The sequence below is a fragment of the Thamnophis sirtalis genome, unplaced genomic scaffold, assembly GCF_051295495.1.
Source record: "Thamnophis sirtalis isolate CommonGarterSnake01/CBP01778 unplaced genomic scaffold, rThaSir2_p1.2 scaffold_6, whole genome shotgun sequence".
In the NCBI taxonomy this organism is placed as follows: domain Eukaryota; kingdom Metazoa; phylum Chordata; class Lepidosauria; order Squamata; family Natricidae; genus Thamnophis; species Thamnophis sirtalis.
The window spans coordinates 127,486,149-127,500,427 of NW_028261386.1; the positions used below are offsets into that span (position 1 = coordinate 127,486,149).

The 14,279-nt window shown below is 44.1% G+C and overlaps 1 protein-coding gene across 1 annotated transcript in view; it reads left to right on the top strand.

Moving 5' to 3' along the window:
* LOC106545657 (protein eyes shut homolog) overlaps window positions 1-14,279 on the top strand; it is a 550,606-nt gene that overhangs the window by 352,855 nt on the left and 183,472 nt on the right. The window contains exon 19 of the mRNA XM_087719050.1: window positions 9,114-9,334. Coding sequence (XP_087575176.1) covers window positions 9,114-9,334 — 221 coding nt within the window. The remainder of the gene's footprint in view (window positions 1-9,113; window positions 9,335-14,279) is intronic.

The window sequence follows — 14,279 nt, forward strand, 5'->3', positions numbered from 1 at the left end:
GAAGTTTAAATTTCAGCAGCTTTAAATGAAACAGGTTTGAGGCTATTTAATATTGCTCGCTATAACTCAAGCATCACAGATTCTTGGGCTAAATTTGCACAATATGCTTAGCTTGTTGTTAAATTAACCACTTGTTGGGTTGGTATAATATACCAAATAATATAATAACCAAAGGGGCTGGGCTTGCACTCCATTCTACCCCCCCCAATTAATAAATATTAAATCTGTAGAAATGTGTATTTATACACCCCACTATGTCTCAATCAAATCAAATCAAATGTGTTTGATGAACAGTTGACTTCTGGGTTTAAAAATAATGTACAAGGCCGCAATATTTGATCTTTGTATCTTTTAAATTACTGAAATATGTCAATCGTCAGACCCAGTTAAGTAGCAGCACATGATAAATGTGGTTATTAGAAAGTTAAGCAGGTTCAAACTTGGTTAGTATACAAATGGGCGAATATGAGAAAATCCTAGGGCTATAGGCTTCACTAGGAAGTGGTACATATAGGACAAAAGCAGTGGAAGACCAATCTTTTCATGTGGTCAAAAAGGCTACATAGATAAAGGTGAAGGTCCCCCTTGCACATATGTGCTACTCGTTCCCGACTCTAGGGGGTAGTGCTTATCTCCATTTCAAAGCCAAAGAGCCAGCACTGTCCAAAGACATCTCCATGGTCATGTGGCTGACATGACTAAACGCCGAAAGCACACGTTACCTTCTATTTTTCTACTTGCATTTTTACATGCTTTTAAACTGCTAGGTTGGCAAAAGCTGGGACAAGTAACGGAAGCTCACTCCATTACGCAGCAGCAGGGATTCGAACAGCTGAACTGCCGACCTTCTGCTGCTCAGTATATGTCTAAATACCTGAAATTACCATCACCTTGAACTGAGTGAGATGGTGTGCATAGGGCAACATTTTTTTGAACCAAGGTATCACAAATGGACTAACTTACAGAATGCATCCAAATTCAGGATCCATGCCTCCCATGGAATTGAAATTTGATCTATTTTACAAAGCATTTTATGACCCAAAACTTACTGTAAAACAGTGTATGATCATAAAGCATTTCCTTTACTGATGTATGACTCTGCTATACAGTTCACCTGGGCTATTTTCAAGGCAGATCCATCTCTGAATATACTCCATTTTTTCCAGCAAAGACTGCACATTCGAAGTTCTGTCATGGTTGAATGCATTAAGGAACCTGGTAATCTCTGAAAAGGGACCCAAGTTGTCTCTCTGTACTGAAGTAAGAGCTGGGCTCAAACATCCTTTTAGATTTCCTCACCTGTTTTCTAGACAGAGAAATCAGATGGTTTTTCTGCCTTTTTCCAGGAAGAGATGGCAATAGCAATAGCACTTAGATTTATATACTGCTTCACAGTGCTTTACAGCCCTTTCTAAGTGGTTTACAGAATCAGCCTATTGCCCCAACAATCTGGGTCATCATTTTACTGACCTCGGAAGAATGGAAGGCTGAGTCAACCTTGAGCCTGGTGAGATTTGAACTGCAAATTGGAGGCAGGCAGCAGAAGTAGCCTGCAGTACTGCATTCTAACCACTGTAGCACCACAGTTCTAGAATTGGCATTCTCCCATTGCCTTGTAAAGACAGATCTGTCCCCCAACTTCCGATAATCACGTTGCTACTAAAAAGGTCCAGTGGGAAGTATTACCTTATAGCAATAGCACTTAGACTAATATATCACTCCATAGTACTTTATACAGAGGTGGGATTATTTATTTTTTTTACTACTGGTACTGTTGGCTTGGTGGGCGTGGCAGGGGAAGGATACTGCAAAATCTGCATTTCCTCCCGACCAGCTGGGACTCAAGACTCAGAGAACAGACGGAGATGGGGCCAGTCAGACGTGGTATTTACCAGTTCTTTGAACCACTCAAAGTTTCCACTACCAGATCTCCAGAACTGGTCAGAACCTGATGAAGACCACCCCTGGCTTTAGAGCAGTCTCTAAGCAGTTTACAGAGACAGCATATTGCTCCCAACAATCTGGGCCCTCATTTTATCAACCTCAGAAGGATGGAAGGCTCAGTCAACCTTGAACCAGTCAGGATCGAACTCCAGGCTGTGGGCAGAGGGAGCTTGCAATACTGCATTCTGACCACTGTCCTACCTATGATGCCATCCTTAACTGCAAGGTGAGGAACCAAACTTGAGTGTGGATTGCTGGAGCTATTGTTACATTAAATAATGAAAAACATGTCCCTTCCTGTTGGCCAGATTTTTTTATTATTATTAAGTAAGAGCAAGGACACCATGTTCCAACGGCAGCAATTAATCTGAAATTCTCTTTCACTCAACTGAATTAGAACTAGCAGCAGCAGAAGAAGAAACAATTAAGGGAATATTTCTTTGCCAAGCGCTAATCCCAACAATGCATATCATCATTTCTTCTCTCTTTCTAACAAATAAGCCTTTTTATGCAGTCCTTGAGGCAGCTGAGCAACATTACTTAAGCACTGCAGAGAGATGTCCTGTTTCTGCTCCCCCACCCCCCAGTCAAGAAGGATGAGACAAGAAAAGAAATCCTTCACAGACTGATTTTCTTACCTTGCTTAAAGTCAAATCAAGCTTGTCTGATACGATTTTTTTTTCCCGGTGCCTTGCTGAAGCTTCTAATACCTCAATTACTAAATGACTATTAAATGTTTCTGAGCTCTTTATTTAAATAAGTGTTTTAGTTAAACTGTTTGGAGCCAGGAGTATTACTTATTCATAGCTGTTGGCGTGAATGCTATTTAGTTGCAGATGTTTGCTCCATTAATGAGTTTGCAGGAACATTTTCTCCACAGCAAACCAAAGGAGCGATGGAAAAGAGGCGAGCATAACCAGCAGTGGGGGCAGCCTTTGAAAGGAAGACTCTGAGAACAGGTGGCCCGTGAGGTGCGGTTGAGACAAGCATTCGTAAAATGAAGGAAGACTAGATTTTCTGTTCTGCTCAAGCTAAGCTCAACTGCATTCTCATAACAGGATTGAGAAAGTAAATTTTACCCTATTAAGGTGGAGAAAATGGGAATGAAATGGGCTAATGTTGCTTTCTTTGATGCCTGCCTCCTAAACCAGGGATGGTGAACCTTTTCGGTACTGAGTGCCCAAACTTATTTATTATTATTATTTGTCTTGTATGCCGCCCACTCCCGGAGGACTCCGGGCGGCTCACAAAAGACAAGGGAAAGGGGGGAACGAGACAAAGACAACATATTAAAAACAAAACCAACATTCACAATTTCCGTGGAGGTAGATGCTTCTCAGCTCCCCCCAGCCTACTGGAACAGTCAGGACTTGGTGGCTTTGCGGAAGGCCGGGAGGGTAGTAAGGGTCCGGATCTCAACAGGGAGCTCGTTCCAGAGGGCTGGAGCTGCAACAGAGAACGCCCTCCCCCAGGGAGTCGCCAGCCGACATTGGCTGGCAGATGGAATCCGGAGGAGACCCAACTTTTGCGATCTAATTGGTCTGAGAGAGGTAATCGGCAGGAGGCGGTCTCTCAGGTACCCAGGTCCGATGCATGTAGTGCTTTATAGGTAGCGACCAGCACCTTGAAGCGGATTCGGAGACTAATAGGTAGCCAGTGCAGCTCACGGAGGATAGGTGTAACATGGGTGTACCAGAACATGTGTAGAACACCGAAAACTCAAAGATCAGCTGGCTGGCATGCACATGCCTGGTTTTTGGCCAATTTCGGGCCATTTTCAGGCTGTTTTTCTGACCAAAAATGGCCTGAAAATGCCCCGGAAAATAGCCTGAAAACAGCCTCAAAACAACCAGAAAATGCCTCTGAAAATGTTCCAAAAAACAGCCTGGAAAAGTCCTGGGAATCCCGAAAAATGGTGTGGTTTGGGCTGTTTTCATGCAATTTTCCTGCACTCCGGCACCCATGAAGACCATCTGGCCGACACTCTGAAAACCAGAAGAACAGCTGGTGACAGCGCAGCTGCCCACAGAGAGGGCTCTGCATGCACTTGAGAGACCGCCTACTGCCAATTACCCCCCAAAGACCCATTAGATCGCACAGGGTTGGCCTCCTCCGGGTTCCATCCACCAGCCAATGCCATCTGACTACAACCCGGGGGAGGGCCTTCTCTGTTGCAGCTCCGGCCCTTTGGAACGAACTCCCTGCGGAGATTCGGACCCTCACCTCTCTCCAGACCTTCCGAAAAGCCGTTAAGACCTGGCTGTGTCGGCAGGCCTGGGGTTGATGAGCTCCCTTCCCCTCTCGATTGGTGTGGTTGTTGGTTATTTTAAATGTTTATTTTGTATTTGTATGTTTTCCTTCCCGTTGGAGTTGTTCGCCGCCCTGAGTCCCTTTTAGGGAATAGGGCGGCATATAAATAAAATAAAACTTCAAACTTCTGGCCATTATGGCCCTAAACTCTACCACAGTCTGAATTTGTAAATAGCCACCATTGCTAGAACTAAGTTGTCCCCTTAGACTACCAAAATGTTGGCCAATTCTCTGTTGAACTCCAGCTTGCAAATTCTCAAAAGCACCTCTTCTGGGTTTGTTATATTGTTCTCGGGGTGTTTTAAGAATTTCGTTTGAATTTCTGGTGAAGTTGCTGTGCATTTTGTGCCTAAGGTTATTTCTTAGTGGAAGAGATGGAGAATGCTACTGTTGGGGTTGATTTGCCTTAAGTACCCTTCTCTATTTACTAGTCTGGAAAAAGAAAACCCAGCGACAAGACTTCTTTTTGAAACAAAGGAACTTTCCCTTCAAATATCCATTCATCAGATTAGGAACAGGAGGAGGAATAATAGAGGCATAGACAATAGATAGACTTAAACATAGCATTAAGTTATGTAGCTCTAGAGCAGAGGTGGGTTCCTACCAGTTTGCACCTATTCGGTAGAACCGGTTCGTCAAATCTACCGAACCGGTTAGAAGAGGTTCCACCAGTGGACCCGGAAAGCAGGCCACACCTACAGAAAAGGTTCAAAAAATTTTTGAAACCCACCACTGGTCCTTGGATATGATTATTCTACACTATCATGCTCCTATTTATAAAACTCAGTGCCTCTGTGAAAGGAAAGGATGACTACTGCGTTTGTGGTGCAATCAGAACATTGCGTGTGTTGAAGTTGTTTTAACGCAAACCAAAGATGCCTTTTAAGAAACAAGTTTACATCCTATTCTTATGCATTCCAGTGCTGTGTGTGAGGTCATTTAAGGTGGTTCTGACAAGTGTCGTCGGCATCTTCATATCCGGTCACAAGGGCGGCAAGCCACTCCCATCCGGTCACATGGGTGGCAAGCCACTCCTACAAAGGAGGCCACACCCACAGAGTAGGTTCGAACATTTTTTGAAACCCACCACTGCTCTAGAGTTAGCAGCATTTGAAATGGCTACTTCCTGGGGTTTATTTTAATTACCTTGCCTTTCTTCTTCCCTTTTATGATGTGTTGGAATTGTATGAGCCCTTGCGAATTTCCATCAGAAAGGTCAAGTGTGTTTTAAACAAATCAGGTGTTATTGTTTATCACTGCTTTACAGTAACAATCCCATATAGGTCTGTGAGGATGTATTCAGTGGGGCATACTAAACATGAATAGTCCAAGGAAGGTATAGATGAATGTTTTTGTATCTCTAATAGCTGCTCATTATTGTGTGAAACGGCCACTGGGTTCTTTATCACAGAAAGGCTTTCTCCAGAGTACGTAACAAAACATCACTTCAGATAATGAAAGCAAGGCCTTTTTTTCCTTAAGGTAAATAAATATCAAAGCCGCTTTATAGCTATGCAGGTTTATTCAGTGGCTGAAATTCCTGAAGATACCTGGCTTCCTGTTGGTGTTCATGTGTTTTTGGTTTGATAAGGCCAGTTCAGAACGAGGACATTCCTGGATTCCATGTATTATAATATATATTTTTTATATTCAAACCCAAATGATTTTGTGTGCAGGAACAATGCCCCTGTGGCAAATAGGCACTTACGGAGGAGCTGAGCTGCCATTTGAATCTTCAGATGTGATAGGAACCCCAGAGCTTGAACAATGGGGACCACCGAATGCCAATACTGGATATCCATGGTCTTTGCTGAACCATAAATCCAGCAAGTAATATTAGAAATGGGGGGGGGAGGGAGGGGAGAGAAACATGCAAAATGGAAAATGATGTACGTGAGTCACAAACAAATAGACATGTTGTGGAGATGCTTGGCCAAATCATTTCAGGTGGCTCGCAGGTTCAGAAGAAAGAAAATCTACCTTGCTGGATTAAGCTGCATTTCACCTAAAGCAAAACCTGTAGGGATTCCAAAATCATGATGGATTTGGAAGGGCAAGAAGGCCACAGTCTACCTTCCTTTCACCGAGGTGGCGCAGTGGTTAAATGCAGCACTGCAGGCTACTTCAGCTGCAGTTCAGCAGTTCGGCTGTTCAAATCTCACCAGCTCAGGGTTGACTCAGCCTTCCATCCTTCCGAGGTGGGTAAAATGAGGACCCGGATTGTTGTTGGGGCCAATATGCTGACTCTGTAAACCGCTTAGAGAGGGCTGAAAGCCCTATGAAGCGGTATATGTCTAACTGCTATTGCTATTGCTATTGCTTTGTACAGCCTGGATATCAGCCCACCCTTCTTCCCTTCCACTATCATTGCTAATGTTCCAGCCGGCTATCCTTTTGCTTTTGCCAAGGCCTGCCCCTCTCTCTCTCTCTCTCTCTCTCTCCCTCCCTCCCTCCCTCCCTCCCTCCCTCCCTCCCTCTCTCTCTCTCTCTCTCTCTCTCTCTCCCTCCCTCCCTCCCTCCCTCCCTCCCCCCCTCTCTCTCTCTCTCTCATTTATGACTCTCTTTTTCACAGCAGTCATTAAGTAAACCAATAGTTCTCTATAGATGCAGTTTTGCTGAAAATTGGAAGTAGCAATAGCACTTAGATTTACTGTATTTTTTGGACTTTAACATGCACTCCCCACACACACACACCCCAAAAAAGTGGGTGGCGATGTCTGTGCATCTTATAGAGTGAGTGTTGCTGAAGCCCTGCCCACCCACCAGCCCCCACCCTTTGAGCTTTGCCTCTCGGCAATTTGCCTCCTTGCAGCAAACAGCAAACAGCCTAGTCAGTTTCAGAACAGCCTGATTTAGCACAAGCAGCAGATTGGCAGTTGGACCGGCTTCCAGGAATACTGATGATCAGCTGTTCCAGGATGCAGGGATTGCCGCCACCTAGCACTGCCTCCGCACGTCCCATTTTCGGCCTCAGCGTACCCCATTTTTGATCTCTGCGTGAGCCACTTTTGGCCTCTGCACATCCCATTTTCAGCCTCCGCGCATCCCATTTTCCACACATCCCATTCGTCAGCAATAGGTGGTGGTGATCCTCGCTGCCTGGAATGGGCCAAAAATGGGACAAGTGGAGGCCGAAAATTGGGCTCACAGAGACTGAAAACAGGATGTGCGGAAGCCAAAAATGGGACACACGGTGGCCAAAATTGGAGCGCGCAGAGGCAGTGATAGGCAGCAGCATGGAACAGCTGATTGTTGGAATTCCGGGAGGCCGATCCAACCGCCAATCAATGCTCGTGCTAAATCAGACTCTGCTGAAGATGACCAGGCTGTTTGCTGCAAAGAGGCAAAATGCTGGGAGTTAGAGGCAGATTTTTTTTTCTTGTTTTCCTTCCCAAAAGCTAAATGTGTCTTATCGTCCAGAGCGTCTTATAGCCCCCAAAATATGGTATATACTGCTTAAGAGTGCTAAGGGCACAGTGCACAGTTCTAAGCAGTTTACAGAGTCAGCATATTTCCCCCAACAATCTGGATCCTCATTTTACTGACCTTGGGAAGTTGGAATGATGAGTCAACTTTGAACTGGTGAGATTTGAACTGCCCAACTGCAGGCAGCTGGCAGTCAGCAGAACTATCCTGCAGGACTGCATTCTAACCACTGCGCCACCATAGCTCATAAGTAAATCCTGGTTTTTTTGGCAAAACTATCATAAAGCGTGGTCATGTGACTGCTGGGGGGGTGAATCTGGATTGTAAATACCCCTGACGTATGTCTGGAACAACTTCAAATGGCCACTAAACAACCGACTGTAAGGTGAGGACGACACGTATTTTTTTAAGATAGACTTTAAATTAAAAATAAAACTAGGTCAGGCACAGACCTAATTCCATACTTTTTCTAAAATGATAGAAAGCTGAGAGATTACCTCTCTCATACCAATTAGATCGCACAGGTTGGGTCTCCTCCGGATTCCATCTGCCAGCCAATGTCGGCTGGCGACTCCCCGGGGGAGAGCCTTCTCTGTTGCAGCTTCAGCCCTCTGGAACGAGCTCCCCGTGGAGATCCGGACCCTTACTACTCTCCCGGCCTTCCGTAAAGCTACTAAGTCCTGGCTGTTCCGGCAGGCTGGGGGGAGCTGAGAAGCATCTACCTCCACAGAAATTGTGAATGTTGGTTTTGTTTTTAATATGTTGTCTTTGTCTCGTTCCCCCCTTTCCCTTGTCTTTTGTGAGCCGCCCGGAGTCCTCCGGGAGTGGGCGGCATACAAGACAAATAAATAAATAAATAAATAAGTCCTTCCAATGTTGTTGAATTCTTGTTAACATCAGATGATTCAAATGGATCAGTGTAGAATAATAGGAGTCACAACCCCAGATTTACGAGTTGTCCATCCCTGGAACAAGAGGTTTCAGAAGCCTTCTTTCAGGAGCTGAGGTGGCGCAGTGGTTAAATGCAGCACTGCAGGCTACTTCAGCTGACTGCAGTTCTGCAGTTCGGCTGTTCAAATCTCACCGGCTCAAGGTTGACTCAGCCTTCCATCCTTCCGAGGTGGGTAAAATGAGGACCCGGATTGTTGTTGGGGGCAATATGCTGACTCTTTAAACCGCTTAGAGAGGGCTGAAAGCCCTATGAAGCGGTATATAAGTCTAACTGCTATTGCTAACTGCTATTGCTATTGCTTCTTCCCAGCAGCTGATACTGAGTTTTTCTAATGTATTGCTATTTATTATATTATCTCGCTATGTTTCTGTTACAACATATTTTTATGTATTCCTTTATGCTGCCTAGCTTTCCTGTGCCTGAGAGGAAGAATAAAAAAATATAATAAAATAAAACTTTAAATTCTGTCTCTAAATCACAGATTTCCTGCCTCTGAAAAGAATTCAGCGGCTCTTTTGGGTCCCAGCCCTGATTCATTCAAGGATGTTTTGACAGCAACCGCTCTCCCAGCTTCATTCTCAGTCTGCCAAGAGGGCTTGTGTCGTAATGGAGGAAGTTGCCACCAGATTAATCTTCTTGATGGCCTGGTCTCCTTTCAGTGTGACTGCGCTCTTCATTTTACTGGGCGTTTCTGTGAAAAAGGTAAATGTTTCTTTTTTGGCACCCATTTTGGCTTAGAAGAGTGTTTCATCTATTTTTAGAGTTTTAGAGTTTAGAGTTTTATTTCATTTGTATGCCGCCCTTTTCCCTAAAGGGACTCAGGGCAGCTCACAACTCAAGCAAGGGAAGGGGGATACAGACCATTGACAACAACACAAAACAATACATAATTAAAAAGCGCAACAATCATACCATTCGAGATAGGGGCAACGGTTCTTTAGCCCCAGGCCTGTCGGAACAGCCAGGTTTTGAGGGCTTTGCGGAAGGCCTGGAGGGTGGTGAGGGTTCGAATCTCCACGGGGAGTTCATTCCAGAGGGTCGGAGCAGCAACAGAGAAGGCTCTCCTCCGGGTAGTCGCCAGTCGACACTGGCCGGCGGATGGAATTCGGAGGAGGCCTAGTCTGTGTGATCTAATCAGTCTGGTGGAGATAATTGGCAGCAGGCGGTCTCTCAAGTACCCAGGTCCAATACCATGAAGGGCTTTATAAGTGACGACTAGCGCCTTGAAGCGTATCCGGAGACGAATAGGCAGCCAGTGCAGCTCGCGGAGGATAGGTGTTACGTGGGTGAACCGAGGTGCACCCACAATCGCTCGCGCGGCTGCATTCTGGACAAGCTGAAGTCTCCGAATGCTCTTCAAGGGCTGCCCCATGTAGAGCACGTTGCAGTAGTCCAGTCATTTTTTCAGATTAATTCCTAAGATGTAGGTCTTTATATATTATTATCTGTATTAATACACACATGGGTAAAGGTTCCCCCGCGCATGCATGCTAGTCGTTTCCAGCACTAGGGGGCGATGCTCATCTCCGTTTCAAAGCCGAAGCGCTGTCAGAAGACGTCTCCATGGTCATGTGACCGGCATGACTAAACGCCGAAGGCGCACGGAGCGCTGTTACCTTCCCACCAAAGGTGGTTCCTATTTTTCAACTTGCATTTTTTACATGCTTTCAAACTGCTAGGTTGGCAGAAGCTGGGACAAGTAACGGGAGCTCACTCCGTTACGTGGCGCTAGGGATTCGAACTGCTGAACTGCTGACCTTCTGATGGACAAGTTCAGTGTCTCAGCCATTGAGCCACTGTGTCCCTACACACAGAGACACATATACAAACAAACAAAACACTCAGGTCAAAAATGTCTACAACGTACTGGAAATTCACATGTCATCCCTTCTGCTTTTAAAACAGAAAGCATCTCTAACAAGAAAAAAAAAGTATAGAATACTATGTAAACATCATTATAGCGTTTTATAAGATTTCCAAAAGACTTTGGAATATTTAATTTTTAATAGATCTTGGCTCATTGTTTTTATGCGTGTCTGACACAACTTCCTCCCTCCCCCAACTTACTTTGTTTACTATATCTTGTTCTATTACAGAATTTGTACATGAATGTAGGGGAAAATTGGATGTGTCAGCATGAAAAGAAAGTATGTTAGCGCAGAGCCGAGGTGGCGCAGTGGTTAGAGTGCAGCACTGCAGGCTACTTCAGCTGACTGCAGTTCTGCAGTTCGGCTGTTCAAATCTCACCGGCTCAAGGTTGACTCAGCCTTCCATCCTTCCGAGGTGGGTGAAATGAGGACCCAGACTGTGGGGGCAATATGCTGACTCTGTAAACCGCTTAGAGAGGGCTGAAAGCCCTATGAAGCGGTATATAAGTCTAACTGCTATTGCTATTGCTATTGCTAATTACTTAAGTTTTCTGTCCACATTGAGTTATCATTAGGAGGCAAGATTTAACAACTTTGGAACTTAAAACAAATATCCTCAGTTATCCTTTTGGAAGATGCAAACCTTCTAAACCAAATCCGTCAATATCTATTGTTTTCTGTATATTCAGTTGTACCTATTTTATCCACTTACTTCCCATAAACTTGCATTTCTTTGATACGTTTGGTGCTTCAATTAAATGACTCTGAGCAGCAAAAGTACATTTTCTTTATTGATGCTAGATAATATCCATTACAATTATTGAGAATTACTAGTGTGTAGCAAAATGAAAGAGTATCCATATTATAATTAAACTCTAATACCCTTCTAATAGACTTTCTATTGTATGAAATAAGGACATGGCAACCAGAGCCAAAAACGCACTTGCCAGATTGTCAATATATCTGAAACTAATAGAAACCAAGCTGGCACAGCGGAGTCAAAGTAGGCCATTATATTTGTATGTGAATCCAATAAGGGACTGAGCTAGAAATGATCGGTCCTCACTTAATGAGGCCTCAGCTTTCAGAAAGTATTAATTTTTAAAATCCCTCTCCTATGTTTGTGATAGATTAAGTAGCGTTTGTGTGCTTCAAATTGCAGTGGGTGAAGAACCGATCAGTGGGATTGCCTTTTACACAACTGTGTAACAAGTACCCAGATGTTAGTCAGTGACATGTGCCAGAGAATAGAAAGGGGCATTCATTGATAATACTAGGAATCTCTTCTGAGTTTGTTTAACTTCCCCAACTCTTGAGGTGCACATTTCAGTCCCATTGTATGGGAACAGTGCTGGGTTTCAATTTTTTTTAGAACCTCTTCTGTAGGTGTGGCCTGCTTTGTGGGAGTGGCTTGCTGGCCATGCAACCGGGTAGGAGTGGCTTGCCAGCCATGTGACCGGGTGGGAGTGGCTTGCCAGCCATGTGACTGAGTGGGAGTGGCTTGGCAGTCGTGTGACTGGGTGGGCGTGGACAACTTGTAAAATATGGTGAAACTCACTTAACAACGCTCTTGCTTAGCAACCAAAATTTTGTCTCAGAAACTCTGGCATTTGAAGCACGCAAGTCTTAAAGCTGTCAGGTTACAAGACCCTTGCACCCCCAACCCTTTAGGACAAAAAAACCCAGGGGTGTTCAAACTTGACAGCTTTAAGACTTGTGGACTTCAACTCCCAGAATTCCTCCTCTCGCTCTTCATCTTGATGATGTGCGGACGGGCGGGGGAGGGAGCTGGAACCGGTTCTAAACGGCACTGTAGATTTGTGGAACCTTTTCTATAGAAGAGGTTAGAACTGGCAGGAACCCAGCCCTGTATGGGAACCTCTTCCTTTACTGGTGCTTCTTGAGTGATCATATGATGAAGCAACATCACATATGACAATGTGGAGCTTCCAACTTCGGATTACAAAAACCCCAGTGGTCGCCAGAAGCCACAGAAAAAAAAAGGAATATTTAACTTTCAGGGCGATTTGGATTTTTCCATTCCCAAAATGCGATCCAGTTTTGTGAATATTTCTTCCGATAAAAAAAAAAAATTCTACACAAATAGGAAGCCAGATCTGAAAATCACCTGCTGATTCAGATGGTAGAATGACCTGGATTTTGAACAATCTTCACATCCCAAGTGTGTTATATGTACCCCACCCTCTGTGGTTTATGGCTAGAGTATCAATTGTAGCTTAGTTTAAACTATGGTTAAAGAAACAGTGACTTAGCAGAACATGCAAGTCAGGTCACATTGTGATTATCCTTAAATGGGCAGCTTCTCACACCACAATCATTCAAATAGATTTGTTTTAACATATTTTTTGTGGCTTAAGTATCTCCATGGGGAGCCATTGACCTTTGTAACCTATTAGCTTCAACCAGTATCCTGTAAAATTATGGAACTTCTTCCCCAGATGCTTCAGAAAATTTTGGAAAGAAAAACAAGGTCCAGATTGTTAAAAAAATCAGATACTTATAAGAGGTGAAGCAGTTTAGGAATTACGTGAAAAATCTAATTATGATTTCCCTAATTGGGCAAACTCAAAATGAGCTCCCGTAATCTCAAATCCTATAAGTCTCTTATTAGTTGGGGAATACAAGAATTATCTCTAACCTGTTGGGTACCAAGTTGGAAAAAAAAAACTGGTTGTAATATAGCAGTCTTCATTCTTCTTTGGCTTCCTTTTAAAATGTAAAACATGATTTCATTTCAAATTTACTTTTGGGAGTGTAGGAAATACACTCCTTTTATTTTTCTCCTTTCAAAAAGGCCATCTTGGTAGTTTTCAACTTATCAGAAAAACTTAGCATTGCTAAATTAGGAATGGACACTTGGGAATATATGTATAAAAAAATATTTCTGCTTTTACAATGGAGATTGAAAAACATAATTCACTTAATAACCTCCTTCTGCTCATCAGAGTTAAATGATTTGGAAATAAATACCATCCTTGGCTTTCTGTTTATTGTTTTACATGCTGTAACAGCTTGTCTGTTCCCTAAAGAGGAAAGATCTTTGGTCTAAAGGGTAATACTGATATTCATTTGCATGCAAGAGTCCCTTTCCCCCCTCTGATCCACTTCAGAGAAATCTAAAAAAGTAGCAGATGGTGTAAGTAAGATTAAACACCAAGACACCTTCATGATTTTTATATTATTATTATTATTCCATATCAAAGGGAGAAAGCGATTCCAAAAGTCTACCCTCCTGCACTTTGGATGGTCGGGTTTAGCATCAGAATTTGGGGTGGCGCTCTACGTGGGGCTACCCCTGAAAAGCGTTCGGAGACTACAGCTAGTCCAGAATGCAGCCGTGCGAGCGATATTGGGAGTACCGAGATACACCCATATTACACCTATCCTCCGTGAGCTGCACTGGCTGCCAATTGGTCTCTGAACGCAATTCAAGGTGTGGGTCATTACCTTTAAAGTCCTACATGGCTCAGGACCAGCGTATTTGCGAGACCGCCTACTGCCACATACCTCCCAACGGCCGATAAGATCCCACAGGGTGGGCCTCCTTAGGACACCGTCAGCCAGACAATGTCGGCTGGCGGGGCCTCGGAGGAGAGCCTTCTCTGTGGCTGCTCTGACCCTGTGGAATCATCTACCCCCAGAGGTCCGGACCTCACCCACCCTCATGTCCTTCAGAAAAGCTGTTAAGACCTGGCTGTTCCGGCAGGCCTGGGGCTGTTGACCTTATTATGTAGGGTCCAGCCCCAATCAGAAAGTAT